This window comes from Chiloscyllium plagiosum, chromosome 32 (assembly GCF_004010195.1).
Source record: "Chiloscyllium plagiosum isolate BGI_BamShark_2017 chromosome 32, ASM401019v2, whole genome shotgun sequence".
In the NCBI taxonomy this organism is placed as follows: Eukaryota; Metazoa; Chordata; class Chondrichthyes; order Orectolobiformes; family Hemiscylliidae; genus Chiloscyllium; species Chiloscyllium plagiosum.
The window spans coordinates 30,609,634-30,626,051 of record NC_057741.1 but is presented as its reverse complement, the minus strand read 5'-3'; the positions used below and the strand labels follow the sequence as shown (position 1 = coordinate 30,626,051).

The window sequence follows — 16,418 nt, the reverse complement described above, 5'->3', positions numbered from 1 at the left end:
ACAACACGGAGTGGGAGGAAGTTCCATAGAGTTTTTTTTTTATTCATGGAGCATCACTGGCTGGGCCAGCATTTCTTGCCCGTCTGAAGACTACTGCTTGAACTCAGTGACTTGCTGGGACCATTTCAGAAGACAGATTAGAGTCAGTCACATCGGCGTGGGTGTGGAGTCACATGTGGGCCAGGCCAGGTAGGAACAACAGATTTCCTTCCCTAAAGTTAGCCTTTTGAGTCTGACATGATCTTTCTTCAGAGCTGTCCCTCAAAGGTTTCCCCAATTGTTAGCACAGATTCGAGACGATTAAAGAATGGAGAATGTTTTCAGTTTAGTTGGTGATGCTGCTGTCAGGATATGGAAGGGGTAGTGGGGGCATGTTCAACATCAGGTCGTTTGGTAGAGGAATAGCTCAGCAGAAGTGCTCCCAGGATGGAGGGGTTGCCCATGAAGAGAGATTGGGAAAATTGAGCCTGAATCCTCTACAGTTTCAAAGAATGAGAGATGATTTCATTGAAACTTAAAAAAATACTTAAAGGCATAGAATGGGGTGGATGCAGGTAAGATGTTTCCCCAGTCGGGGAAATCTAGAACCAGGGGCATAATTATAAACAAAGGGGATGATTTTATTCGGAGAGTTGTGAATCTTTGGAATTCTCTACCACAGAGGGCTGGGGTAGCTCAGTCTTTGAGTATGTTTAAGGTTAAGATGTATCAGTTCTGGTTACCAATGGCATGTCAGAGTCATGGGGATGGAATGGGGGTGAACGGTTCAATCAGCCATAATTGCATTGAAGTGCAGGGCAGGCTCGATGGACTGAATGGCCTATTCCTATTCCTATATTCCGATAGACTGGCTCTTGTTAGTGTTGAGGGGTGATAAACTGATTGTCTTCACACTGAGTGGTAGATTTAACTTCTTCACCAAACAGAGACCTGACCTCAAAGGATAGGAGGCAGGAGGAGAGTGCTGATTTTCTGTGGTGCTATCTTTCAGCATGTATGCCGTACTGGTCACAGAGAATCAACAAATCCACCCTTGAAGATCAACCCAAGGTAACTGATCATTGCCAGACTTGTAAACTGAGTGGTAACCATTCACCAAGGGGTGACGTTGTCACCATCAGCAGGAATCTCTTAATTCACATCCAGCAGTTCCTTGACTAGAACGAGGGAGGGATACTGCCTGAGTGGTCCCGAAACCTAAGCACTTCAGTGTGAGCTGAAACGCATTTTTCATTAATCGAAGCCTTGAAAAGTCAGGAATTGCGAGGCAACGATATTTTCGCAGTGCCTGACACTTGAAAACAAATTCATGTGGTGTTCTTTGGGCAGAGTGGTTTCTGGCAAAACTGTAAAAATAAAGTGCCAGGGTACAGCAGTGATCACATCACTCAGCGTACTCCTTTGATGAGTCACAAATGTGAATGCACAGCTGCCAGGCTAAAACCCAGCTGTCACAACTCCATTAGACAGGACAGGCGACCACAGTCTCTTGTGCCCAATCAATTGTGTCTTTCACCACTGGGAATTGGGTATCGTGTGAACTGCCACATAGAACTACCCAGTGTCGCAGAGAATAGCAACAAAATGTTGCCTTCCTTCATTATCTGTTTAAAAAAGCATTTTCATATTGTCGCCCTGATCAGGAATTTCCCCAGAATGAGCCAGCATACTATGGCAAGTAAAGCAGTGTGCATTTTGGAAATGCGTGCGAGTTATTCAAGCGGCCTACTCCATTAATGTTAAATTATCTAATGCTGAAGGAGACATGCCTCTCTCCAAGCAATTCTAGCTCAAGTAAATCCAGGGTCCTTGTGCACCTTTCTGTTTGAAAACTAATCTTTGATATTGGTCCTGCAGCTCTGCACATACTTTATGGGTGGAACTTATGGCTGCCTGGTGTGCCATGTGTAATGGTTCAAAAAATGGAAAAGTACAGACAGAATGAGAACATCCGAATCAAAACATGAGAATTTTGCACCTTTCCCCATAAGTCTTAAATGGCCATTGAATGGTGACTACCTTATTTCAATGCATCTCACTAAAGGCCCAACTCACCTTATTTATATAACTCTCCCAATTCCCGTTTCGTTCCCCAAGAAACTGGATGGTGCAAATTCCCAACAAATAAACCGGAGCAGGTAGCTGGAAGCTGCAGCTCACCAAAACCTCATCCCAGTCAGCATCCCGACTGCTTCTTCACGACAACACCCCTGCATGCTCCTTGGCTGGCATCCTTCATCCCCCCATGTCAGCACTGGCAACCCACCAGCCTGACCACGGTGCCATGCCAGCTCTCCGGGCCAACTCTCACACCACGTCAGTCCATCAACCCTTTAGGGACACCAAGCACTTGTGTATTTCTTCCTGAACACTTTGGGAACACACATACATCTGCACAGGACCCATCTCATGACTCTCAGCCCGCTTTCTCAGTAATCACTGCCAGCCCGTGTGTGGCTCACCCTGCTTTCTTAACACAGACGGGTTTTCCATGCTCAGTCACAGGCTGCCAGCTTGTATTACTTTGTTAACTCGGAGGGCAGGGAGGGTTGGCAGTTTCAGAGGGTGAGAGGCATTAAGTGGAGGCATGTAATAGTGAGAGGTGCAGTCTGTGATCTTGGTGAGAGGGGGGTGCAGTACCAGAATTAGAGTGAGTGATGGCCCTATAAGTGTGAGGTCGTACTGAGAAGATGGTGACAGCTATACTTGTGGAGCACAGAAGGTCACTGACTTTTTTCTGCTGGACATCCTGTTTCCCCTGGGATACAGCACCAACCTGGGTTCCAATCTGTTCTCAGGCTGGCGGGGTCTGGTAGGGTGGCTGTCTGTGGGGGTCTACAGGGTAAAGGACTCCCCTCCTTTCCTCATCTCGTTCACTATCACCTCCAGGTCCCTGTCTGTGATGCAGGGAGTGAGCTCTCCTTTCCTCTGGGCCTGAGGGTAGGGGCAGTTCCTGGCTTGCAGCATCTGGACTGGTGTGCGTGGCTGGGATTCCAATACAGTGTCAGTGGATTCAACACTGTGAGCTCCCGGCAGCGATATCTGCTTCCACTCATGGGCCACAAAATTCCCTGAAAAAGCCACCCAGGAGCGCAGTTACATTACTGCTGAGGTGTAAGGTGGAGGATTGTGTGTGAAAAGTCACTCTGAGCCAAGGAGAACCATGAATGTCACTCGGCAGAACACTTCAAGTGGAATTGGGTGTTTTCTGCCTCAACCTATTATATTCTATTAGTTGCAAGAAGCTGACAGAGTATTATGAAGGTAAAATGTAACATCACTGCACCTGTTTGTTAGGGCTATACACAGGAACAGAAAGATCCAAACTTTATTAGAGTAAAACAATTTGATCATCTGATGACAAGAAGCCCTTGTCTTGAACAAAGATGTACTTTATTGCGTGATGGTGCTCAGATGTATTAGTATGGTAGACATTATGTGGAGGTGCCAGTGTTGCACTAGGGTGGGCAAAGTTAAAAATCACACAACACCAGGTTATAGTCCAACAGGTTTATTTGGAAGCACTAGCTTTCGAAGCGTTGCTCCTTCATCAGGTAGCTGTGGAGCAGGACCATAAAACACAGAATTTATAGCAAAAGATTACAGTGTCATGTTGAATATATCATTTCAGTTGCACAACACTGTAATCTTTTACGATAAATTCTGTGTCTTATGGTCCTGCCTCACAACCACCTGATGAAGTAGCAACGCTCCGAAAGCTAGTGCTTCCAGATAAGCCTGTTGGACTATAACCTGGCATTGTATGATAGACGTTGTTACAGAGACTGGGGAAGACCTCAATATTTAGTCTGACTCCCTCAAGATCTCAAGCTGTTCCTCCCACCCCAGGGTCCATGTGGCATCATTACATTGGATGGGTGCTTAATGCACTCCTCAATGTTAACTCTTTGATAGCCATAGACCCTTAAACAACAGAAACAACCAGATATTCTGCTTGGTTTAGGGATAAGTATTGACCAGGACACCAGGGATAAAAGCCCTCTCCTCTCTGACTGGTGCTGTGGTTTGTTTCATAGCTACCAAAGAGGGGAGTTCAATTAGCATCTCATGCAAAGGGGAACACCCCTGTCAGTGCTGCACTGGTGGAATGGCCTGGATTGTGAACTCAAATTCCTGCAGTGAAATTTGAACCTCAACCTTCTAATGTGGAGGTAAGGCTGTTGAACCTGAGCCTTTTTATATATTCTTTCACAGGATGTGGGGTCGCTGGTTGGGTCAACATTTATTGCCCATCCATAGACGCCTTGAAATGGTGATGGTGAGCTGCCTTCTTGAACCTCTGCAGTCCATTTGGGGTGGGTCGAGAGGGAGTTCCGGATTTTGCCCCAGTGACAGGGCAGGAATGGCAAGTTCTAGCACAATGGTGAGTGGCCTGGAGGGGAGCTTGCAGGTGGTGGTGTTCCCATGTATCTGCTGTGCTTGTCCTCCTAAATGATTGTAATTGTGCGTTTGGAAGGTGCTGTCTAAGGATTTTTGGTGAATTTCTACAGTGTACCTTGTAGCCAGTACACACTACTGCTACTGAGCATCAATGGTGGAGGGAGTGGATGTTTGTGGATGTGGTACCAATCAAGTGGGCTGCTTTATCCTGAATTGTTAGAGACAAAAACACTACAGGTGCTGGAATCCAAAGTAGACAAGTAGGAGGCTGGAGGAACACAGCAAGCCAGGCAGCATCAGGAGAAGTCAACATTTCAGGTATAACCCTTCTTCAGGAATCTATCCTGAATAATGTCAAGCTTCTGGAGCTTTGTTGGAGCTGCATTCAGCGGGGAGTATACCATCACACTCCTGACTTGTGCCTTGTAAATGGTGGACAGGCGTTGAGCAGTCAGGAGGTGAGTTAATCGCGACAGGATTCCAAGCCTATGACCTGCTCTGGCAACCGCAGTACTCATATAAATAGTACCAACTCAATTTCTGACGGTTCAGAACATAGCTGATCTCTCTTGATGGAAGAACACTCGTTTTGTACCCCTCCCCGCTCCCTTGATGATCAAATCAACCCTTCAATTCCTGCCCAGTGGATTCAGTTAAGATTAACATCTGCCAAGTTTAAATACTTCTTTCTCTTGACCAGACCCCAGTGAAGTAAAAACCAATGTACCGTTACTGCAGTAGTTTCCTGGGCAGCACATTGAGTCTCTATGACATCGTTTCTTCCTTCGCCTGCAGGATACACAGGATGGGTAGCCTTGATGGTGTGAATGATGACAGTACCCACTGGGTCCACACTCTTTATCATTGCTGCATGCCTGATTCTGAAACACACAAAACAGAAACACATCCTATAAGCCTTTTTATAAAGCAGTGGGTTAGCATGAGACAATCATTCAGATTGAGGGAAGGCCATTAGGGTGGGGAATGGGAAAGGGATGATCATGTAAAACCTACTCAGCAGTTGTGCCCTGAAGGGAAAAGTATCAGGTTTTAATGTGCTTTTGGTTGCAAATACTGGCTGTACTCGGTGAGCTACCTCACATTATCGAGTGCCTCTGAAAGCTAGCTTTGTCTGAAATCATTTTCACACAGATATCCTCTTCTTATCTCAGTCACAGCATCATGCACCTCAAACAATGTCCCCTTGCTTCACAGTAATCATAGGGAGACTTTGCTCACTGCTCACTGCTAGGTGTGACAGAGCACAGAGGAAAGGGAGATGATTAACATGGCAGCAGTATAAGCTGTGGTTGACCATTACAAATACCATGTAGCTTATTTGTACAACTCAGTTAAAGATAATTCACCACATTGAGATAATCATTGAACAACAATATGTACAGGATGTGCCAGAAGCTTAGTCCTCAAGTGTTCTGTATCATGAACAAATAATTATAGGTTCCCTTACTATCTATTATATTAAAACCACATATGACTGAATAAACTTCCTGTCAACTTTATAATAAAAACTTCAGTACAGATATGAACATGCATTATTGAGTCCTGGTTATCAGAGATTGCTCTGTAGCACTGTTACTGGTGGGATAGTGTAATTACAATGTGATAATTTCACACAAAAGGAATTGGCATTGAGATAGCATCACTGAAGAGCACAGCGCAACCCAAAGAGATTTACAGAAATGAAGTACTTTTTAAAATGTTGTTACTTCTATAACGAGTTTTGAGAAGATTTGCAACTCAGGTTGAGGTTCTGGGTGTAGATTTGCTCACTGAGCTGGAAGGTTCATTTTCAGACATTTCATCACCATACTAGGCGACATCTTCAGTGAGCCTCCAGACGATGCATTGCTGATGATTCCTGCTTTCTATTGATATGTTTGGGTTTCTTGGGGTTGGTGATGTCATTTCCTGTGGTGATGCCATTTTTGATGGTGATGTCATTTCCACCAACAGCTGCTGGCCAATCAGAGGCTGGCAGTTCATGTGCTCAGCAGCACTGCAGGAGAGAGACTGTGGTAACTGCAGGAAAAGCATTTGATGAAGTTACAGGATCATGAAGAGTCTGGTTAACTAATAGTTGGGATTGGGGTGGAGAGGATTCATGAAGTGGGATTCAGGGCAGACAGGGAGGACAGTGGGTTCAGTAGCAAGGACAGGCTTGTTGGAAATCGGCTCTGCCCCATTTCCCAGTGGAGCACGGATTACCTTTGATCAAGAGTTCACCTGGCATCAGGGCAGGCAGGTCAACCATGGGTCTTCCCAACCAGAAACTTAACTCCAGTGGAATCACTATAATGACCGACTTCAGAGAAACCGGCACCCTCCCAAATTAAATGCCTTTCATGTCTCTACATTTGCCACCTCCAAGATCAGAATATTCCATTAGTGCATTCTGGTCTAAATGTTCCCAATTTGTAAAATCCCTAAAAAAAATTAACACTATGCGTCTCTCCACTTCATGGAAGATCGACCAGTTATTTTTTTAAAATATCCCTCGCCACTCTTTGGGTACTTTCAGAAAGTGTTGAAATGTTTACAATATACAGTAATGACTTAGAGGAAAGAAGCAAATACACTGTAGCCAAATTTGCAGATATCATAAAAATAGGTGGAAAGGTAAGTTGCAAAGAGGGACACAAACAGTTTACAGAGAGATATTATTAGGTTAAGAAACTGGGCAAAAAGTTGGCAAATGGAGTTTGATGTGGAAAAATGTGAGGTTTGTTCATTTTAGAAGACAGAACAAAATTACAGAGTATTAGTTAAATTGAGAAAAGCTGCAGAAAACTGTGACTTTGGTGGTACTTGTGCACAAAACACTGAAAGCTAGCACACAAGCACAGCAGGGAATCAGGAAGGCTAATGGAATATTGGCTCTTATTTCCAGGGGGTTGGAGTATGAGAGTAGGGAAGTCTTACTGCAACTGTACAAGGTGCTGGTAAGACTACATCTGGAGTATTGTGAGCAGTCTTAGTCCTGTTAATTGTAGGCAGTTCAGAGAAGGTTCACGAAGATGATCACTGGTATGGGGAGTTGCCTTGTGAGCAAAGGTCAAACAGGTTGGGACTCTACTCATCGGAGTTTAGAAAAATTAGAGGTGATCTCATTGAAGCATATAGAATTCTTGAAGGATTTGACAGGGGAAACATTCGGGGGGCATTTCCCCTCACGGAAGAGCCAAGGACCAGAGGGCATAGTCTCAGAATAAAAAGGCGCCAACTTACGGCTGAGATGAGGAGGAATTTCTTTTCTTGGGGGATTGTGAGTGGCTGGAACTCCTTACCACAGAGAGCAGTGGGGGCAGAGTCCTTGTGTAGTTTTAAGACTGAGATAGATAGATTCTTGATCAGTCAGAGAATTGAGGGTTATGGAGGAAAGGTAGGAAAGTGGACATGAGGAATGTCAGTTTAGCCATAATCCTATTGAAGGATCAAGAGGCAGAACAGTCTATTCCTGTACCTATTTCTTACTATCTTCTTTTCATCCTCATAGTTTTACACATCCCCTTATTGCACTTCTGAAAGTTCCTGCAAATTCTTTTATTCATTATTTTGTTATTTTTAATCAAAAGATTTTTGATGTAATGGTCAGTGTAAGCCTAAAGCACTTCTTTTTGTTGTGTTTGTTCAAGGGATGTGGGCATTGCTGGCAAAGGCAGTATTCATTGCCCATCCTTAATTGCCCTTCTGCTATGCTACTTCCTTGAGCTGTCACCATACACAATGGGAGTTTCAGGATTTTGCACCAGCCACACTGAAGGAAGATATATTTCCAAGTCAGGATGGTGAGTGGTTTGATGGGGAGCTTGCAGCCGGTGGTGTTCCCATGTATTGCTGTGCTTGTTCAACTAGCTGGTAGATCTCAGGTAGATCTCAGGGTTTCCAAGGTCGCTGTTGAAATAGCCTTGGTGATTTGCTGTAGTGCATCTTCTAGATGGTTAACACTGCTGCCAATATGCTCCATTGGTAGAGGGACTGATTGATTATGGTTACAGATTGGGATTGCAGTCAAGTAGACTCCTGGATGGTGAGTCTCCTGAATATTTTGGAGCTCAACTTATCCAGGCAAGTGAATCTAACAATGAAACAAATATCAAAATATACATCAGATTGAGGGGCACTGGATGACTCTAACCCTTGGTTTAATTTGTTTTAATTTTTTAAAAAAATATTGACCAGATCGATTTTATAATCTTTTTATTAAAAAGTTATGATAGCAGACAGAATGGGGGCTGGACGGCTTAATTGGAAAGATCATGTCGGATCTTATTGTCGGTTCAGCTCCACTTACCTGCCTGCTCACCGTAACCCGTAATTCCTTTTTGGTTCAAAAATCTAACTTTGTTTTTAAGGCAATCAACAAGGAAGTCTCAGCGGCTTCACTGGGCAGGGAATTCCATAGATTCACAACCCTCTGGGTGAAGATGTTCCACCGTAACTCCACCCTGAATGTTCTCCCCCTTATTTTGAGGCCATGCCCTCTGGTACTAGTTTCATCCACCAGTGGAAACAACCTCCTATCTTTTATCTTATCTATTCCCTTCATAATTTGATATGTTTCTACAATATATCCCCCTCATTCTTCTGAATTCCAATGAGTATAGTCCCAGTCTACTCAATCTCTCCTCAATAAGCCAACCCTCTTAACTCCGGAATCAACCTGGTGAACCCCCTCTGCACCCTCTCCAGTGCCAGTACACCCTTTCTCAAGTAAGGAGACCAAAACTGTATGCAGTACTCCAGATGTGGCCTCACCAGCACCCTATACAGCTGCAACATAACCTCCCTGATGTTAAGCTCCACTCCTTCAGCAACAAGTGACAACATACCATTTGCCATCTTAATTACCTGCTGCACCTGCAAATCAACTTTTTGTGATTCATTCTGAGGGCAATGTGATGTCCCAAAATTGTGAGGAGGGGAGCTCAATGACAGAGGATATGCAAAGATTTTCAGTCGCAATATCTATGAATGTGCATGTCACCACTTTAAACATTGCGCAGAAAATAGACTTTCAGAAATGATTAAGTCGCAATTCTGCCTCGACTTTCTGACTCTGATAGCCTGGCCTTTTCTCAAGGACATAAGTCAGGAATTTACCTAACAATTACCAATCCAGAGAGATGTTCCTTCAACATCAAACTCTACTTGTCTCAAAGATGTTTTTACTTCCAGCAGGGAACTTCCCCAGATCACTTCCATAGGGAAAAGCCAAGTAACAATTTCAAAGGGACTGCTCAGGTCAAATGCTGCTCCATTTTAGCAACCAGACTATCCCTGACCATGAGACTAGGGATCAGTTAGCTTGTTACAGAAAAGAATTAAATATTGTATTCCAATTCAAAGATTCAATGGGAACTCATAAACCAATTTCTTTCTCATTTCATGACTGCGTAATCATTTTAACATCACTCTCACATGCTTGTGTTATAGAGGCTGTATATTGTAGCTCCTGAAGATCCACTGAAAAATGCATTCAACCTTTTGAAGAAAAGTGAGACTGTAGTACACCAAACTACAGGAAGTAGCCGACATTAACTTTCCATTAGTCTTTCTATCAACTATCAGTAGAATTTAGCTTGATCTGTAAGGGCACATTAGTGATGTCCCTACACCTCAGCCTGCAGCCCCGGGTTCAGGTTCCACCCACTTGTGACATATGTAAAGCATCTTTGAACTGATTGATTCGGAAGTATCGAGTTCGGTTCAGTACTCCTGTCTCTGAGCTGAAAGGCTTCAATACCAATGCTTAAAACTCAAACACATGTTCCAGGCTACTGCATTACATCTGTTATGATGCAGATAAGTTCAACTAAGGCCCTGTCTGCTGGTTCTGGCTCAAATCATACAATCCCTGCTCCAGTATATATAAGCAGGTTATTTGGCCACCAAGTCCACATTGATCCTCTGAAGAGCATCCACCCAGACCCACTCCCCCTACTCCAGTCCTGTTACCCGGCATTTCCCTCGGCTAATTCACCTAGCCTGCACACCCCCGGACACTATGGGCAATTTCCCACAGGTAATCCACTCGGGCCTGCACATCTTTGAAGTGTGGAAGGAAACTGGAGCACCCAGAGCAAACCCACGCAAACACAGGGACGATGTGCAACTCCACACCGACAGTTGCTCAAGGTTGACATAAAATTTTGTGTCACTACTCAAATGAGAGAAGGGAGCATTTGTAAAGGGACCAACTGATAAACTCGTGACCAATGTTTATGAAACTTTGCTGTATGCAAATTAGCCACTTCACGACAGCAATAATAATATTCCAAACATTGTGTGAAGTACTTTGAGAGGTCCTGAGGATGTAAATAGTGCTGTATCAATGCAAAATTATTTCTTTCAAGACTAAAAATAAGTTAAGTATTATAAAATATAATCATTCGAGATAAAAATTAACCAATATTGGAGAAGAAATGTCTTCACTCAGAGAGTGGGGAGCCTGTAGAATTCACCACCATAGAAAGCAGTCAAAGCAAAATACTGTATGGAATTGGATATAGCACTCGGAGCGAAGGATCAAAGGACATGGATGAAAAGCAGGAACAAGCGAATGAATTGGATGATTGAACAACACAGCAGGCTTGAAGAAAAAGAATGGCCGACTTCTGTTTCTATTTTGTCTGTTTCTATAAACTCTGGAACTTTTACACTTTTAGGATTATCCCCCACCTATTGAATAATCATTAGACTAGAGTTGTCTTGGCTTTTTTGCATTTATTTCATAATGCTCCGAAAGGAAGATTGCAATAGAAATAACAGACACACCACTGAGGCTTTGACAAAAAGGTGACTCAGAACGAGTATATTAACAGGCCTTTTCCTGTTTAGGTTGATGTACTGATTAGCTTGTTTGGAAACAGTGCAATCTATACCAGCCCAAGTTTCTCATTCACAATCCCCTCGCTAATTTCAATAGGATTGAATTCCTATTGAAAATGAACAGTTCCAATGGTAAATAGTTCCTTTCTTTAGCAGCATCCTACCCCAAAAAGCTGAAGCAATGTCACGTTTAGTGGTGCTGTCCAATGCTTTGCTTCCCTTTCAGAAGCTCTCACATTTCTTCCGTTTAACAAGCCTGTCTTTCTTTCTGAAGCTTATGAAATCTACCCCTCCCCTCAGTCCCCATCCCTGCCTTCCCAGGTTCTCTCCCTTGGACTCATCTCTCCAATATGGCTGAGCGAGTACGTGAACAACTCACCAATTCCTCACACCTGTGTCAATGCTGCAGTACGCCATCCACATGGAGTTGGGGCAGTCCTTTCGGTGGTTTTGGTGGCTGCTTTCGTCGGCATTAGTCTGGGGTTTTCTTGTGGCACCTTCAGTCCGTCTCTGACTCCATGCAGCGTTTTCCTCAGCATTGTGGTGGAGCCTGTCCAGAATTCCATTGGGGATTCAGGTCCTTGAGCCCGGAGCTGTGAAATGGACTAAGTGGACTTTGTCTTAAATTCCGCTCTTTTAATTTTTTTTCTTTATTCTATCATCGTGTACTTTCTATTTCTTTATTTTTCTAATTTATTAGTGTGATTTTGCACCATTGAAAGTCTGTAATGCTAGACTTTTTATGTCTTTATTTTTCTAACTTTCTTTCCTAAGAATTCATACCCAAGAATAGATTCCTTTTTATCTAAGGTGGCGTCAGAACTGGAAACTTTTCATTGTACTCATGTGTGGAGGTTCCAGTGTTGGACTGGAATGGACAAAGTCAGAAATCACACAATACCAGGTCATAGTCAAACAGGTTTGTTACCAGGAGCGAAAGCTTGTGATTGTAAATAAACCTATTGGTCTATAACCCTGGCGTTGTGTGACCTCTGACTTTGTCCTCATGTCAGTGCATGTGACAATAAAGCTAAGTCAATTAAAATTCAATTCAAATACTTTGGGAATACTTTTCCTCCTCCTCTTTGAGTACACGTGCGGTCTGCTCTGGATTCCATACCAACCGTTGTATGGGTCAGGTGAGAAACGTATTCAAGTGGGTAAGGGAGAACAGGAATGACATGAGAAAAGCATGCCTTAACTCTTGGAACACCACCTTAACCTCCACTCAGAAATCCATGGCTTCGCTGATAATGACTAATTAGTATAGATCCGAGCAATTCAAAGCACAATAATCCCATGATTTAATTGGGTCTTTGAGAAATTTTAAAAAAAGCACTCTAGCTTTCCTGCCCAGGTGACCAGGCCCTGACTTCAGATGAGAAATATATCGATGTGGACATATCCAGGAATGGCCAGGTCAAGCTGCTGTTTATCTGGTCCAAGTCAGCCTGCTCTTGCCTATGGGTCAAGCATGGATGTGGCAATTTGAACCAGGCAATGAACTCACCTTGAGCCTGTAGCATCACAATCAACCAGCAGCTTCGGACAGTGAGAAAAATGCAGAAAAATCCAGTTCATGTGGAAAGTGGTACTCCATTAAAGTCGAGTGTCATTTTCACCTTCCTCAGCTGCACACCAGATAAGGAGAAAGTGAGGATTGCAGGTGCTGGAGATCAGAGTCACAAACTATGTAGCTGGAAAAGCACAGCAGGTCAGGCAGCATCCGAGGAGCAGGAGAGTCAATGTTTCGGGCATAAGCCTTTCATCAGGAATGGGAATCAGATAAGCCAGTTTCTCTCCTGTGGTGGAACAATGTCTATCGGATGTGAGGCACAGAGTTCAGCCAGGGTCTTCCCTGGGTCTTCTCTGGGTGGATATGATGCCATCACTAATCCCATTTCTAGAGCTAGTCTAAGACCTATTAATGGTGAAGGTTGGCCAAGTCTTTGGAAGAAGACTTGAGTAGCATGAAGGTTATTACATAATTGTAAGAAAACAGGTTCCAGTAGAGTTTCCACTCTGGCTGAAGTTACCATGAAAATCCTACCTCCTCAAACTCACCCCTCACTTGAGGCATGGTAACTGTCAGATTAAGCTCACCACCAGGTTATCTCTCTCTAATGAGAGAGCAGTCCTCTGGTCCTCTAGGACTATACCAACTTTTACCTTATACAGCACACGAAGATAACTTCATTACAAAGCAAGAAAACCTATATATGAAAACCTGCAGCTTGGTCTCAGCCATGTGTTGACTGATTACAGAGACTGTCTTATGTATCTTAGTGGGGTAGAGCTAGCCAGAGATTTCTTATTAACCCTTTCAGGCCAACCACCTCATACAACAGGTCAATCAGCCCCTTGATCCTATCATTCAATCATGCTGAACCAGCAGTCCTGCCCGATTTTAATCAATATCAAAATAAAACTTGAGTGGCTCCTGTAATTCTGGGAGATGCCACCCACAAAGCCAATTTCCTGAGCATGGGAGCAATGACACTGTATGGAGAGTTCTAGTTCGATTCATTGAATGATAAAATGGTTAGAAGAGAAGTTTGAAAATACTATTCATTTTCCACTCTTCACGTCACCAATAGTGACTGAGAATTCAGCTGGCAGTCCCTAGAATTCCCTCCCTAATCCCCTCCACCTCTCCTTTAACATTTACCTTAAAAACCTGCCTTTTGATCAAGAGGTTGGTTGCTTCCTTTGATTTCCCTTTGGCAAACGTCCAGATTTTCTTTGGGAAAGTGAGTTGGGATATTTGTTGCTTCTGAAGAGGAGTTTAGAGTGGCAACTATTGTATCTGTTACAGGCATAATCCCATTCCAATTGTTTTACATCAATACTCATTGCATAAAAGTTAGTTTATTTCTTGAAAACCCAATAGACAATATGAAACAGATACAAGTTTGCATAATAATAGCTGTAATCTCAATAATGATAGTGGACAGCCAGGATATGATATGAAATGATATGATATGATGTGATATATCATATAATGTGATATATGATGTGATATGGTATGATGTGATATATGATATGGTATGATGTGATATGATATGATATGATGTGATATTGGTTATGATGTGATAAATGATATGATGTGATGTGATATGATATGGTATGATGTGATATATGATATGATATGATGTGATATATGAAATGATATGATGTGATATATGTTATGATATGATGAAATATATGAAATGATATGATGTGATATATGTTATGATATGATATGATGTGTTATATGAAATGATATGATATTTCTCTGCCATCTGAAGACAGACATCAACCATCTCCAAATTATCATTCTTGTTCCCCCTCCCTATTTAAAGGAGTGACCATAGCTATCCTAAAAATGCGCTTCTCCACCTTAGCACCCATCTCTCTTCCCTTCAATGTTCATCCAATTCCACTTTGAAAGCTACTGTCCTATCGTGCAATGCATTCCAGCTTCTAACTGATCACTAACATGATCAAGATCTGAAGATGTGCATGTTAGATGAATTGGCCATGCTAAATTGTTCAAAATATTCCAGGTTGTGTAGGTTGGGTGCATTAGTCAGGTGTTACATGTAGGGGAGTGAGCCTGGGTCGGATACTCTTCGGTGGGTCAGTGTGGACTTACTGGGCCGAGGGACCTGTTCCCTTACTGTAGGGGTGCTAATTCTAATTCTAATGTATAAAATTAGATAGGGTGGACAGGAAAAGACTTTGCCCTGGGTGGAGGGAGCAATTTTCCCCTGGATGGAGGGATCAATGAGGACTGGGCAGATTTAAGCTAAGAGGCAGGAGGTTTACAGAGAATGTGAGAAAATATTCTTTCTACCCAGTAGTTGTGAGAATCGAGGAGTCACAGCCTGTCTGGGTGTTGAGGCATAAGCCCTCACAACAGTTATGAAGTATTTAGATGTGCACTTGCAATGGGAAGGCATTCAAGGTTACGGTCCAAGTGTTGGTAAACAGGAGTCGCGTAGTTAGGTTCTTGTTTTTGACTGGCTCAGTCTCAATGGGCCAAAGGGCCCTTTGCTGTGCTGTAGGCTTCTATGACTATGGGGGGATGTTGATGCAATGGTAATGTCAAAAGACTAGTAATTCAAAGGCCAAGATTAAATGGATTCCAATGGCAACTGATGGAGTTTTCATCAAATATAGAATTAAAAACTGTACTTAGTAATGGTAGCCATGTAACTATCATCAATTGTTTTTAAAAGCTCTTTTGGCTTATTGATATCTTTTCGTGACGGAAATCTGCCATCTTCACCTGGTCTGGTCCACGTGTGACTCCAAACACAAAGAAATGTGGTTGATTCTTAACTGCACTTTGAAAGGGTCTAGCAAAGGCACACATTTCAATCGGGATGGGCACAAATATTGGCCTTACCAATGACCATAAAGGAGGAAAAACCTCATTGTACAGGCTGCACCTATTGTAAATGCCACCACCAGGCGGAGTAATGAGCACATCCACATACACTTGCAGCACAATGTCACTGCCCAGCACCATGCTGCCAATATGGTTCTGTGTATGAATTTTGTTAGACATCTTAAATCAGTGTCCGCTGGTTATTGACTCTTATTGTAAGCACTCTGTACATCTAAACACTTCTAAGATTTTAAACACCTCTATCACATCTTCTAAACATCTCTGCTCTACAGCTTCTCTAGTTTATTCATTGACTCACTGATCTTATGCCTCTCTGAACTGCATGAGGTGGGGAATTCAACATTGAGTAACTCCCTTCTGTCTCGCCAACACCCATCTTTCTCTATTTCTTCATTTTTCTGCCTTTATATGCTATGTTTTGGTTTACTTCTGTGTAGTTTAAGAGTGGTGCCAGAGAGTGGCCGCACTATACAATATTTTTCACTGGTTTTTGTGACAAGATACATGTGACAATAACAATTAAATCGAACCAACCTATCTACACTCTGAAATGATCCAGCTCCAACAACACTTAAGGAACTGAACACCAAGCAGATGATTGGTACTCCATCCACCACCTTCAACAATAAATCTCCTCATCACTGATGCATAAGGACTGTGGTGTGTTCAATTTAAATGTTGCACTCAGTAACCAAAAGCTTTTTCTGACAGCTTCTTTGGAACTGGCGACATCTACCAACTAGCAGGCTAGGGATATCCAGTATTGCTGTTGATA

General features: G+C 42.9%; 1 protein-coding gene across 1 annotated transcript in view; it reads right to left on the bottom strand.

Annotated features, from left to right (window-relative positions):
• Nucleotides 1-16,418, bottom strand: part of dkk2 (dickkopf WNT signaling pathway inhibitor 2) — a 42,424-nt gene that overhangs the window by 13,806 nt on the left and 12,200 nt on the right. Inside the window, exon 2 of the mRNA XM_043674335.1 lies at nt 5,129-5,282. Within this exon, the coding sequence (XP_043530270.1) occupies nt 5,129-5,282 (154 nt within the window). The remainder of the gene's footprint in view (nt 1-5,128; nt 5,283-16,418) is intronic.